Source organism: Scophthalmus maximus, chromosome 11 (genome assembly GCF_022379125.1).
Source record: "Scophthalmus maximus strain ysfricsl-2021 chromosome 11, ASM2237912v1, whole genome shotgun sequence".
Lineage (NCBI taxonomy): Eukaryota > Metazoa > Chordata > Actinopteri > Pleuronectiformes > Scophthalmidae > Scophthalmus > Scophthalmus maximus.
Genome location: NC_061525.1, coordinates 5,613,436 through 5,624,558, shown reverse-complemented (window position 1 = coordinate 5,624,558; position 11,123 = coordinate 5,613,436). Strand labels below are relative to the sequence as shown.

The 11,123-nt window shown below is 43.9% G+C and overlaps 2 protein-coding genes across 2 annotated transcripts in view; one reads left to right on the top strand and one right to left on the bottom strand.

Moving 5' to 3' along the window:
• Positions 1-73: 73 nt before the first annotated feature.
• Positions 74-4,497, bottom strand: blvrb (biliverdin reductase B). The gene is made up of 5 exons (XM_035621656.2): positions 4,305-4,497; positions 2,625-2,786; positions 1,614-1,703; positions 1,030-1,161; positions 74-695 (listed from the first exon to the last, which is right to left on the bottom strand). Exons 1-5 carry the CDS (start codon positions 4,387-4,389, stop codon positions 541-543), a joined length of 624 nt encoding a protein of 207 aa, XP_035477549.1. The 5' UTR covers positions 4,390-4,497; the 3' UTR covers positions 74-540.
• A 581-nt stretch (positions 4,498-5,078) lies between these two features.
• LOC118294487 (spectrin beta chain, non-erythrocytic 4-like) overlaps positions 5,079-11,123 on the top strand; it is a 67,555-nt gene continuing 61,510 nt past the window's right edge. Inside the window, exons 1-2 of the mRNA XM_047335637.1 lie at positions 5,079-5,492; positions 6,576-6,980. The gene's annotated coding sequence lies outside the window, so the exon portion shown is untranslated. The remainder of the gene's footprint in view (positions 5,493-6,575; positions 6,981-11,123) is intronic.

The window sequence follows — 11,123 nt, the reverse complement described above, 5'->3', positions numbered from 1 at the left end:
GAATATATCACAGCTATTGTTGTACACTAGCCTGCGCTCGTTCACATGACACTTATTTCTTTCACCACACTCGTGTTTGTACAATGAAGTCTTTTATTTTCAAAAGCTTTAAAAAAAAAAAAAAGAGAAGCAGAAGAGGATCGCAACAGTAGGCAACACATGACATAATGTTCAATGAAGTGAAACAAAACATTGAATACATGAGGACCATGCATGTGACAAGACATGTTAGTACACAGCTATAGAGTAAAAGCAGCTGTGGTGGTTTACGCGTTTTAAAATATACCCAATACACCACAGATGATAAAAATCTATTCATTCATAAAAAGCTGCTGAATCATAATCACGGAAGAGAATACATCAATGCATTTTTGGTTTATTTGAAAAACAACAACAACAACAAAAAAACATTGTTCCTTCATATATCACTCAGCATACACGTATATTTTCGCTTCATTGTGTTTGGTGGAAATAAAGAATGGCAACAGGAAGAAATGTAAACGCTTCAGCGTCTGGAGGGATCAGCAGTTCCATTCAGGATCATTTGTACTCTCCGCACACTCCAACAGTCTTGCCGTTCCACTCTGAGGTGGACAAACACTTGACGAAAAAATGTCCCAGGTCGTGTTTAGAGATGGCTCTTCCTTTTAGCGCGTTTTCGGTCACCGTGTAACGCTCCGTCAGAGGAAGTTCATCTGGGGAGAGCGAGACAGGAAACAAAAATACTGAATAAAATATAAGATGACATATTACTGCTCTCTACTATGACAGTTAATAGATTAACCAGAGGAAGATAGAGGGACACATTTCACAGTAAAATCATCAACAAAACAGAAATTTCAATGACAAAATTTAATTTCGGACAAAGAAGGAGAGAATCTACAATCTCTGTCGATGAAAGAATCCATTAATCCCCCCAAAATCTGATAAGACTGGCTAAATTGCAGCACTTTCTATGACAGTAGTAATTTTAAATTTTCTTTCACTTTTGTTTGGGAGAAAGCTTGCAAGAATCTGCTTCCTACTGACCAGCGATGTGAGGTGGCATGACGGCCACGTAGTCCAGCCCAGACGTTTTTAGCACCGTGTGCATCCTGTCATGGTCCTCTGTCACGGGAACCAGACGGGGCGGGACTTTGGAGCGATCCCACAGCAGGAAGGCTGGAAGGGAGGAGGATGAAGATGAAGAAAAGAGTGGAGGAACACAATGCAACATACATGGAGGAGGAGGGGAGAAGTAAAGAAGGATGCAATGGAAAATTTGATGCAGTTGAATCAGGAAGACGGCGACCGTAGATGTCTTAGGCAGGAGTATTTATTACAGGGGCTCAATATTTAGGAGATTTCTGGTTCGTTCCACAGATCCAAAAAGTGGTCGGATGCATGATGTCTCGTAAAAACCTTCCTATCCCGCTCAGAGTGATGTATTTAACTCTCAGAATCATGTCGACATCATGACAGACAGAATGGTTCCATAGTATCTCCTCTGTATCTTACCTTTTCTCCTAGTTTTGATTGCATCATCCCTCTCAGAAATTAAGGCCAACTCAGGAGGTGACGCTCAAATATATAAACATGAGATTCAAATACATTGCTACAGCGGTGAGTCATACCTGACATGCAGCCGACCACTTTGCTGATCCCACGACCTATCATGGCCTCCAGGATGTTCTTGGTGCCTTCGGACATCATGGTGGTGGGGCCTGATTAACACACATCAGAAAAAACTTTGGCAAAAAAGGAAAATCTATACTTGGTATAATTTTGAGGCCCTGGCACTTTACTCAAGCACAGTGTTTCCACTCTGTGGTAACTATACATTTCCTTCACTGTATTTTAAAGCGATGTAGTTATAGAATTAAGTTCATCCATGAAAACATTAAGATTAAAATCTTAATATGTGTTCAATTTTATCAAGGGGATTATTTAGAAGGCCTACAACACGAAAGACGTCTTACAAATTAATGTAAAAATAATTTAAAACTAAAAGGACTTGAGCAAGTATTTTTCCTAGTACATTGTTACAACTTTTTATTAATTTTGTCCTGATATTTTCCCCATTTTTTCCTGAACCCTATCTTGTAGCTATGTTATCTCCATGTTACAATTAACCCATTGGTTATTCATTGTATCATGGAAATGTTAACCTGAAGAAATACATGAAAATTTGTCCTCAGTGTACAACGATGTCACATTGGATTATATGTTGTGTAAGTCTCATGGCGACCTCTAGTGAATAATTCATGGTTTAACACAATTAAAAGCAAGGTGAACTTATGTAAAGATAGGTTAACATAGGGGAACTCAAGCAATCAGTTAAAGAAAACTCATACAATCAAAAAAAAGTAGAAAAAATCATACGCTGATCATTTACAGTAAACATGCAAGGAGATCCCAAAGCAACAATAGCAACAAAAATGCTGCAATTGCAGGAAAGAATGTTCAAAACCACAGAGAGCGTGTGTGAAAAACAAACAAAACTGCACACTAAATGAGAAATTAATATCATTAGTGACAACGAAAAAAGTGAGTTTTTATTTGTCTAAACAAGACTCAGACTGTGTTTTCTCTCTCTCATCTTGTTTGCTTGGTTGTGTGTTTTTAGTTAGACTGTGGAGCCTTACTGAGGTCGCTCCGGGTGCCGAGGATGATGATAACTGCATCCTGGCCCTCCATGGTCGTCCTCACATCGGCTTTGTTCAGTACATCTCCCACCACCACTCTTGATGCCTTATGGTCAGCAGGCAGCTTGGCAGGGTCCCGCACCAGCACCGTTACATTGTACCCTGGAGGAGGACACGAGGAAACTAAGCAGGTCAACAGAGAAACAGAAGCAACACATACTCGCACCATAATCATCGTAATATTTCTGGAATATGAAATCACTGCCCATATAACTAATGTAATAATTATGCAGCCTCATGACACTTATATTTCAAAACAACAGGATTTCTCCTTGATATCTTGCATAATATTTCAACATTTTTCATCAAGTTTTTTGACTATTTGGAAAAATGTAGTTTATATAATCATTTTGTGACATCTAGTTGTGAAATTACATATTGTAACCAACTGAATAACCCTCGCCTCCACCTCCACTTCCAAACGTTAAGGGAGAACCTGCCAGGGCCTGCGGGAAAATAATAATTTCATAATAAAACTGGCACTTTCCCCTGACCGGCTAGTGTGCAGTAACAACTGCATGCATTTTAAACATGGCAAGATTGATAGTAAAATTCAACAGCATGACATGATTCCAGCTTCTTTAGCCTCGACATGGAATAAGAGTCTTTTCCAGACGCTCTGTAATAACACCAACCACATGGAGGTGACTCCACCCTCCCTGTACAGGCAAGATAGTGACATCTTCTACTACCAGCTCTCTGCTGTGACTCAGCACAATGCTGATCTGTAACGTCTAACATGACTCAACAGTTTGTTTTTTTTACCCTGTGGTGAGCGGGAGGAGAGGAAATGAAAATGCTGCTAAGTGAAATTAAAATCATGACCGGATGCGTTTGTTTAAGTGTGTGGGTCTGCCTGTATTTTTAGTCTTTACAGAATTTCAAACAATATAAATAAATAATAATAATTAATATTATTATTATTATTATAGCTTAACTTTCCAGTTGAAGTCATATTCCAATATGAATTTTTGAATACAAATAAATACAGCAATCAGTACTAAATGTATGTGTACATTAAGACATTGCTCATAATATTGAATTTGCAACAACCTTCAATAGTTAGCAAAGTAGGATTCAGATATCAACATTGTTTTGACCTAATATCATGATACAGTTCTGTGGTGGTATAATCTGGTACAATTAAAGATGGTTGCTGGGGAACTCTCAAAAGACATTTTTAGACACAAAAAAAGAAGAAATAGTGTGATGTGTGTGATGACTGAACTCAGAAATCTGAAAAACCCAAGGTCATACTATACTGGACAATTATAAAATAAGCACAATTACATTGCTTTATTACCAGCTCTAAATTCATAACAGAGGCAGACGTACACAACTTGACACTGTGAAGCCTAAACTTATGTTATTGGCATTATTATGAGTATTAATAATACTACTACTATCGGTCATATTATATAAATTCATCATTAACAGCAAACTCAGCTGATCAACTTATTGGTTATTCATTTGACCTTCAATTGTTATTTTTGTTTTTTAAACCCCTGTTGGTAGAAAGACAACAACTTATTTGTTACAAGACAATCAGTCAACTCTGTCAGGGACAGACACCGCTTCTTTTTCTCCGCGCTGCAAACTCCAAGTGAACACACTCCTCACCTGCAGACACCGCCTGCGGTAGGGTCGCCAGCCCGGTCATCCCCGTCGCCCCGAATATCGCGACGTTTTTGATCGACTCCGACATTGTTCGTAACAAGACAAGACCGCGGCAAAGCAACAACTGAAGGCAACAACCTCTCGACTGGACTGCGGTCCGAGGGTCCGAGGCAGAAGGTAGGTTCACTTAAAAAAAAAGCGATCACATGGCTCTGTGTAGAGAAACGCCTCTTGACAGTGAGTGAGTCTCTTCCGCAACTCAGACTCCTCCTCCCGCGAGAGTTAAAGGAGCCGTGCTACTTATGTATTCATGATAGACAGGTTCGTTAGTCACATTAGTGCAGTGAAATAGCATTAATGATATTTTGATATCACATCACTCCGCTTTTCGGAATTGCAGTCTTGGACGAAGTATTCAAAACAATAGTTTGATCAAAATATGACAATCTAAAATCACCCATGTTTCCACTTTGTCAAACGTATTAGAATTTAAGGCCTATAAGGTGACTGTGCTGGCTTAGTTAAAATCACTCCAGACATATATCAGGTTGGGTCACTGCATTGAGCAGAGGTTGGGGATAAAAACGGTGAAACCGGTTCTTTGATCGTCACAAGGTGTGTTCGTGATGTGGTGAACACGCAGAAGAGGCTGAGTCTTCTGAGAGCTTCCATATCAGACTCAATCTTCCCCTCCACCCCTTTTTTCCCACTGCAAACGTTGCCCTTGGACACTGTGTGGTCCCTGACGTATCTGGTGATTTTCACCAAGACGCCTAATACAACTTGCGGCTACACAAGATGTAATTAGGGAATAATCTCCGCCTGCTGTACAACCCCAACATTTCCCCTCCCATGCTTAACAGTTGCGAAAGGGATAATTTACTAGACAGTCCAAATTATTCACACACGACTATAACTGTTTGGTGTTTATATTAATTTGAAAGCTTGAACATTTGATGAAAGTCCAATTAAATGGAATCTGTTTGCTGCAGTGTGTAAACTTTTCCATAAAACTGTATTTGATGTGATTATGGGTTCAAGATGAACAACGAGGTTTCTGATTGGTTGACAGGCGTGATGCCCCGCCCACTTCGGGCAGGTGTAAGAGAGGGAAGAACGGACCGGATGGGCTGGCACAGGAAGTTAGTTAGTTAGTTAGTTAGTTAGTTAGTTGGTTGGTTGGTTATGTAGGTAGGTAAGTAGGTGGGTGGGTACACCACACCACACCACCTTAACGTCCAGGTATGATAAATGTTACCAACTGTTAGTTGGTCTTAGCTGAGGGTCGCTAACATTTGTGGAGCTAGCTTTGAAACTAACGTTGTCCTGCAGTTAGCTTGACTGTGGGTTTACTCTGCATAGTTACAAACACTTGAAATTGAGAACATTCCTTAAATAACAGCCCGTGTTTTTGCTTCCTTCTCCCTATTCAACAATGGGGTTTGACGTTGTTGTTTTTTTCTTTCTCTTTTTGTCTTAAAACCAATTCGACGGCAGTGAGGTGACGGCGGAACTCGACTTCTTGTGGCTTCTTGTTAAAATGTAGCCTCTCGCTCTCATCCCCCCTCTCATCCCCCCCCCTCTCTCTCTCTCTCTCTCTCTCTCTCCCTCTGTCTCGCCCCTCTCTCTTTCCCCTCCTCCCTCTCTCTCCCCCCCTCCCTCTCTCTCTCTCTCCCCCCACCCCCCAGCCACCCTCTCTTCCTCTCTCCCCCCCCTCCCCCCCTCTCTCTCTCTCCCCCACCATGCCTCCTTCCCTCCCTCCCTCTCTCTCTCCCCCCCTCCCTCTCTCCCTCTCTTCCCCCCCCCCCTCTCTCTCTCTCTCTCCCTCTGTCTCGCCCCTCTCTCTTTCCCTCCCTCCCTCTCTCTCCCCCCACCCCCCAGCCACCCTCTCTTCCTCTCTTCCCCCCCTCCCTCTCTCCCTCTCTTCCCCCCCGCCCCCCTCTCTCTTTCCCTCCCTCCCTCTCTCTCCCCCCACCCCCCAGCCACCCTCTCTTCCTCTCTTCCCCCCCTCCCTCCCTCCCTCTCTCCCTCTCTTCCCCCCCGCCCCCCTCTCTCTCTCTCTCTGTCCCCCACCCCCTCCCTCCCTCCCTCTCTCTCTCCCTCTCTCCCTCTCTTCCCCCCCGCCCCCCTCTCTCTCTCTCTCTGTCCCCCACCATGCCTCCTTCCCTCTCTCTCTCTCTCTCTCTCTCCCCCACCCCCTCCCTCTCCCCCTCTCCCCCTCTCCCTCCCTCCCTCTCTCTCTCCCGCCGCACTGATGCTGCTGTTTCTCTCCAGCATCACCAGCGGAGAGGAGGAGGTGGAGGAAGGGGAGGCTGTGTCAGGTGGAAACGGGGACCTCTGTGGATATCACCAGCGCCGCCGCCGCCTCCTCAGCACCGACAGCATCTCCCGGCCGGCGGTCACCGCTGCGGCCACGCTAGCGCCCCGTGTCCATGCAGCGAGGCGGTAGCAATCCCACGGCACAACCCCCCCCCCCCCCCCCCCCCCCCCCCCCCCCCCCCCCGACCGGACTGCTTCTGGAGCCGATAGACTCCTCATCTGGGTAAAAGGAAAAGAAGGACTCGTCGAGGGAAGACCCAAGCTGGCATTGGGAAGCGGAGCGTCCGTCTCTCCACATCGATTCATCCCAGCGACGTCTTGGTATAAAGAGGAGGACGAACCCAACCTCTGAAGCCCAAGGTACGGCCGACAGATTGATGACAGGCTGCTTCCTTTTCTGTACGGGACGTCGTTGCAAGGAGTCGAGGTGCATGGTGGGGGTTTTTCCTGCAGGGACGCCGGCCTGCATTTGGGTGCAGGGTACCGCAGTGGTCCGGAGGGGGGGCGCGCTGCTCCGTGTTGTCCTCACCTGCATGTGTCTTCCGCCTGTTGTCTCATTTGAGAAGATAAACGGGTTCAGATGCACGAGCAGCGGCCTTGTGTGCAGTGCTGAGGCGTGTTGTTGCACGTCACCGGCTCACTCCAGGCTTTGTGTAACCTAGAACTTTCAAAATCACTGTTGGCCTCTTTTTGTCCTCTGGCAAAATGTGCCCCGGTGCAACTGACAACAGGACTAGGGACAGGTCTCTGCAGTGATGCGGGAGGTTATAGTGTGTGTCTGTGCTCTCACCACAGTGTGTGACCTCGTATTACTTTGGCCTTTCTTCCCCTTGAGGTGTCAGCGGTACCCGGACCCAATGCCGGATGTTGCTTTCCCTCAGGGGCCATCATGAAGATTATTGGTGTGCTTCAGTTAGACGAGGCCAACAGCAGCATTTAAGCTGCCTTCAGCAACACAAGGGGGCCGATGCACTGGCGCCTGTCAGGTTCCCAATGTGGTTTGTTTGACCTCCGCTGCAGCAGCAAAAAAAAGTGACTACAGGCCTCAGCTGTACCACGAGCGTTGAGATCATTGGCTGTTGGAGATGGTCCCTCATCCCGGTGATGCTGGAGCTACTCACACAGACGCGTGCAGTCAGTTTGTGAGCGTTGGTTACTTGGTGCAAGGTGTGTGTGTGTGTGTGTGTGTGTGTGTGTGTGTGTGTGTGTGTGATGGTGGAAAGAAAAGAGAAAAATGGAAAAGGTGTCTTATTGTTTTTCTTACATTTAATTCAGTGAGTGAACAAATACTGCAAGTAAATCTGTGACATGAATCGAACCGCTTTGATTCCCTCACATTGGCATTCCTTTTGTGTGTGTGCGTGTGTGTGTGTGTGTGTGTGTGTGTGTGTGTGTGAGAGAGTGTGAGAGAGTTATTTTTAACCTCATTGTACTAAATGGAAGTTTAAGTCCGGTGGTCTTTCAGAACCGTTTCTGCGACACGCCGACAGGGGGTCGTAGTCTGTCTGTGGTGCTCAGCAGCTTTCTTTATGATGAATCACTCTTGGTAGTATTGCATCTTGTCTAGTATCACTGGTATTTATGTAACGCAAAATGAATCTGTTATATTCAACATTTTGTTTACATTGACACCTTCAAAACACCCAAATATCTTTAATGCCTTATATGCCATTACATTTGATGCCAATTATAGTGCTTAATATTAATATATTATTCCAACATTATGCCATATACTGTACTTACACAAACGGTGTGTACACACACACACTTCCTAAATACATTACTTGCGAATACATTACAAGAGTCCGTTGTGACACTTCTCGTTGTCGTCCCGGTCTTCTCTGGATTCATGGCAGCCTCTCCCGGACGCTGACGCTCTCTGCTGCTGTTCTGTTGTTCATGGGACAACGGGGTGACTGTTGTGATTAAGACTTGCGCTCTTGCCAACTCAGAACTGGGCGTCGGCTGCCGCACTTGCTTACAGATGTTGTTTCACTCTGCCGAGGTGAAGTGAGTGGAAGAGACTCAGTGCAGTGTGTAAAGTGCGCACTGCGTGACGTCACAGTGAAGGATCCTGCGTGTGTGTGTGTGAGTGAGTGTGAAAGCGAGAGATAGATCTTCCATCCCTGTAAGATCGTCCCAGGTTTTGGATATTTTTGCAAAGTGAGATCATCCTGGATGAAGTTTAGGATAAATTCTGGGATTGCATCAGGGTAAGAATAATAGTTAAATTCAAGGTTAGCTTAGGTTAGCTCATGGAGCAGTTCATAGAGCAGCTCATGCCATTAGACTAAATACAAATGTCATAATTAACCCCCCAGAAATTGTCAAATTATTTAGTTGGCATTTTATGTGAAGAAGCCCTGTGGGGCCTTCTCTGTGAAGCAGCCCAGAGGCATTCAATGTACATTTGAGTTAGTTTTTGTTTTTTAGCTGACAGCTGGTGATTACAACTCAATTTTTATTTCCGCTGCTTTGTAATTGACAGACTATTAAGAAATACAACACAGGAGGGACAAACTTGGCCACAGCTCTGAAAAGACATCAAAGCAGAAAATGGAGTCAGGTGAATATTAACAACAGAAACATGGAAGCGCAGCAAAAACCGTGAACGGCATACTCCAATCGTGCTAGTTGGTGTTTCACAAACACTACTGTACATACAGTGGCACCCACTTTTAACATGTTCGGATTTTTCACCATAACCCTCTGAAATAGTCTGAAAGTTCTCCAAACCATTTTCCCATGTATCAGGAGCTCTCTTCAATCCAACACCACTGAGGCTGTGGAGGATTCACGCTCATTGGACTGTTGTTTGATGTATACAGGCAGTCATGAGATTAATTCGTATACCCCGTTTACAGAAAGGGAATTTAGTGACACTTGTTGCCAAATTGACAAACAGTTCATACTGGCTCAGAGTAAGAACCAAGGTATCATATATAAGGATATGAAGCTAGGCAACTGAATATATACCACACAACTAGGTTTTACTTTAATTCATATCTACAGGTGACTGTTATTTGATCGAACAGTAGAAATTCCTGAAGTTGAAGTTGTGTGTGTGTGTGTGTGTGTGTGTGTGTGTGTGTGTGTGTGTGTGTGTGTGTGTGTGTGTGTGTGTGTGTGTGTGTGTGTGTGTGTGTGTGTGTTAATGTGTGTGTGTGTGTGTGTGTGTGTGTGAGAGAGGGTCTGGCCTTAGAGAAATGGAGACATAGAGCTGCTGCCACTGACTGATTAACACTGGCAGCTGTCTCTCCCTCTCTCTCCTTCTCTCTCTTCATCTATCAGGTGATACGCCTGTCTCTCTTTTGCTTTTTCCTTCAGTTTATTTCTTCATCCCCAATTCTCTCTTCATCTCCTCTTCCACGTCAGCTTTCCTGTTTCTCTGTAACATCTACTTTCTATAACATCACAGTCTATTTTTCTCTCTCTCTCTATATATCAGCCCATCTTAATCATTTTCTCTCTCTCTATGTTTGTTGATTACCACTCACTGTCTGTCTGTCTCTTCATCTAACCTCTGAATCAAAAGAGAGGGGCACTCAGGAGATGCCTGTAATGATTATTCCACAATGTCTGTGAACCAGTGTTTTTGTTTTTGTGGGAGAAATCTGAAAATATAAGGTCAAATGCTGGTTCATCAGTGACAGCCATCTTGGTTGTTTACAAAAGTCGCCTTTCTCTGCCTTACTGTATGAACCTTGCCCATTATCAGATACACGGTTGTGATTGGACCAGCAAGTTTTCTGCCGGAGGGAAATCACTTCCCAATGGACGGGATCCAGACCGTGTGTCTGGTAGAGCAAGTGAAATGAGCTCCCAGAATTCGTCTGTATATATTTTATTTTTCCTTTGTTATGGTGAACATACAGTAGTTAATTTTTGAGTCAGTTAACACTCATACACTATTTATTTTATTGAGTAACATTTTCCTAAATCATACAGCGCCTAAATATTTGGGGTTTACAATCAAAGATTTACGTCTTTAGTCAAGTTCATGTTTGGTTAGTCAGTGACATCCAGTATTCTAAAGTCCAACCTGACAGTTCTTGGGACGTCATAAAATATGACCTCTGGAGTAGGGACTTTATGGGAGGCAACAGGAGCAAATCTTGAAGAAGATTAACTGAAAGTCTTCTTGTAAAATGTATGTTGAGCAAGCTGCTGGTTAGGGCCTTTATGAGTGGATCCTAAAGTGTGGATTATTCTGTAGGTTAGCACAAGGCTAGAAAATACATGCATTCTGTATGATTTTGGATCCAGCCATTCGTTTTTTCATGAAATTTGAAATGGACTTTTGGTTTTGTCGTTTTTTAGTGTGCATCTGTGTTTTGGATGTATGACAGGACCATTGGAGAATAAACTTGTGTAAACAGATATCATTTGGCCACATTTGCATTTTTTTTTTTCAGAATAGTCCTTCTTGATCACACATTCACTTTTTATATATTAACAACCATAAGCTTGCCAGGGCCAGCGTAGACTTTGGCCCCTGAACAG

Coding starts and splice junctions, on each gene's coding strand:
- blvrb (XM_035621656.2), bottom strand. CDS start 4,389: ATGTCGGAGTCGATCAAAAACGTCGCGATATTCGGGGCGACGGGGATG. Junction 1,704..2,624: donor CGGCACCCGGAGCGACCTCA/GTAAGGCTCCAC, acceptor TGTGTTAATCAG/GCCCCACCACCATGATGTCC. Junction 696..1,029: donor CATGCCACCTCACATCGCTG/GTCAGTAGGAAG, acceptor CGCTCTCCCCAG/ATGAACTTCCTCTGACGGAG.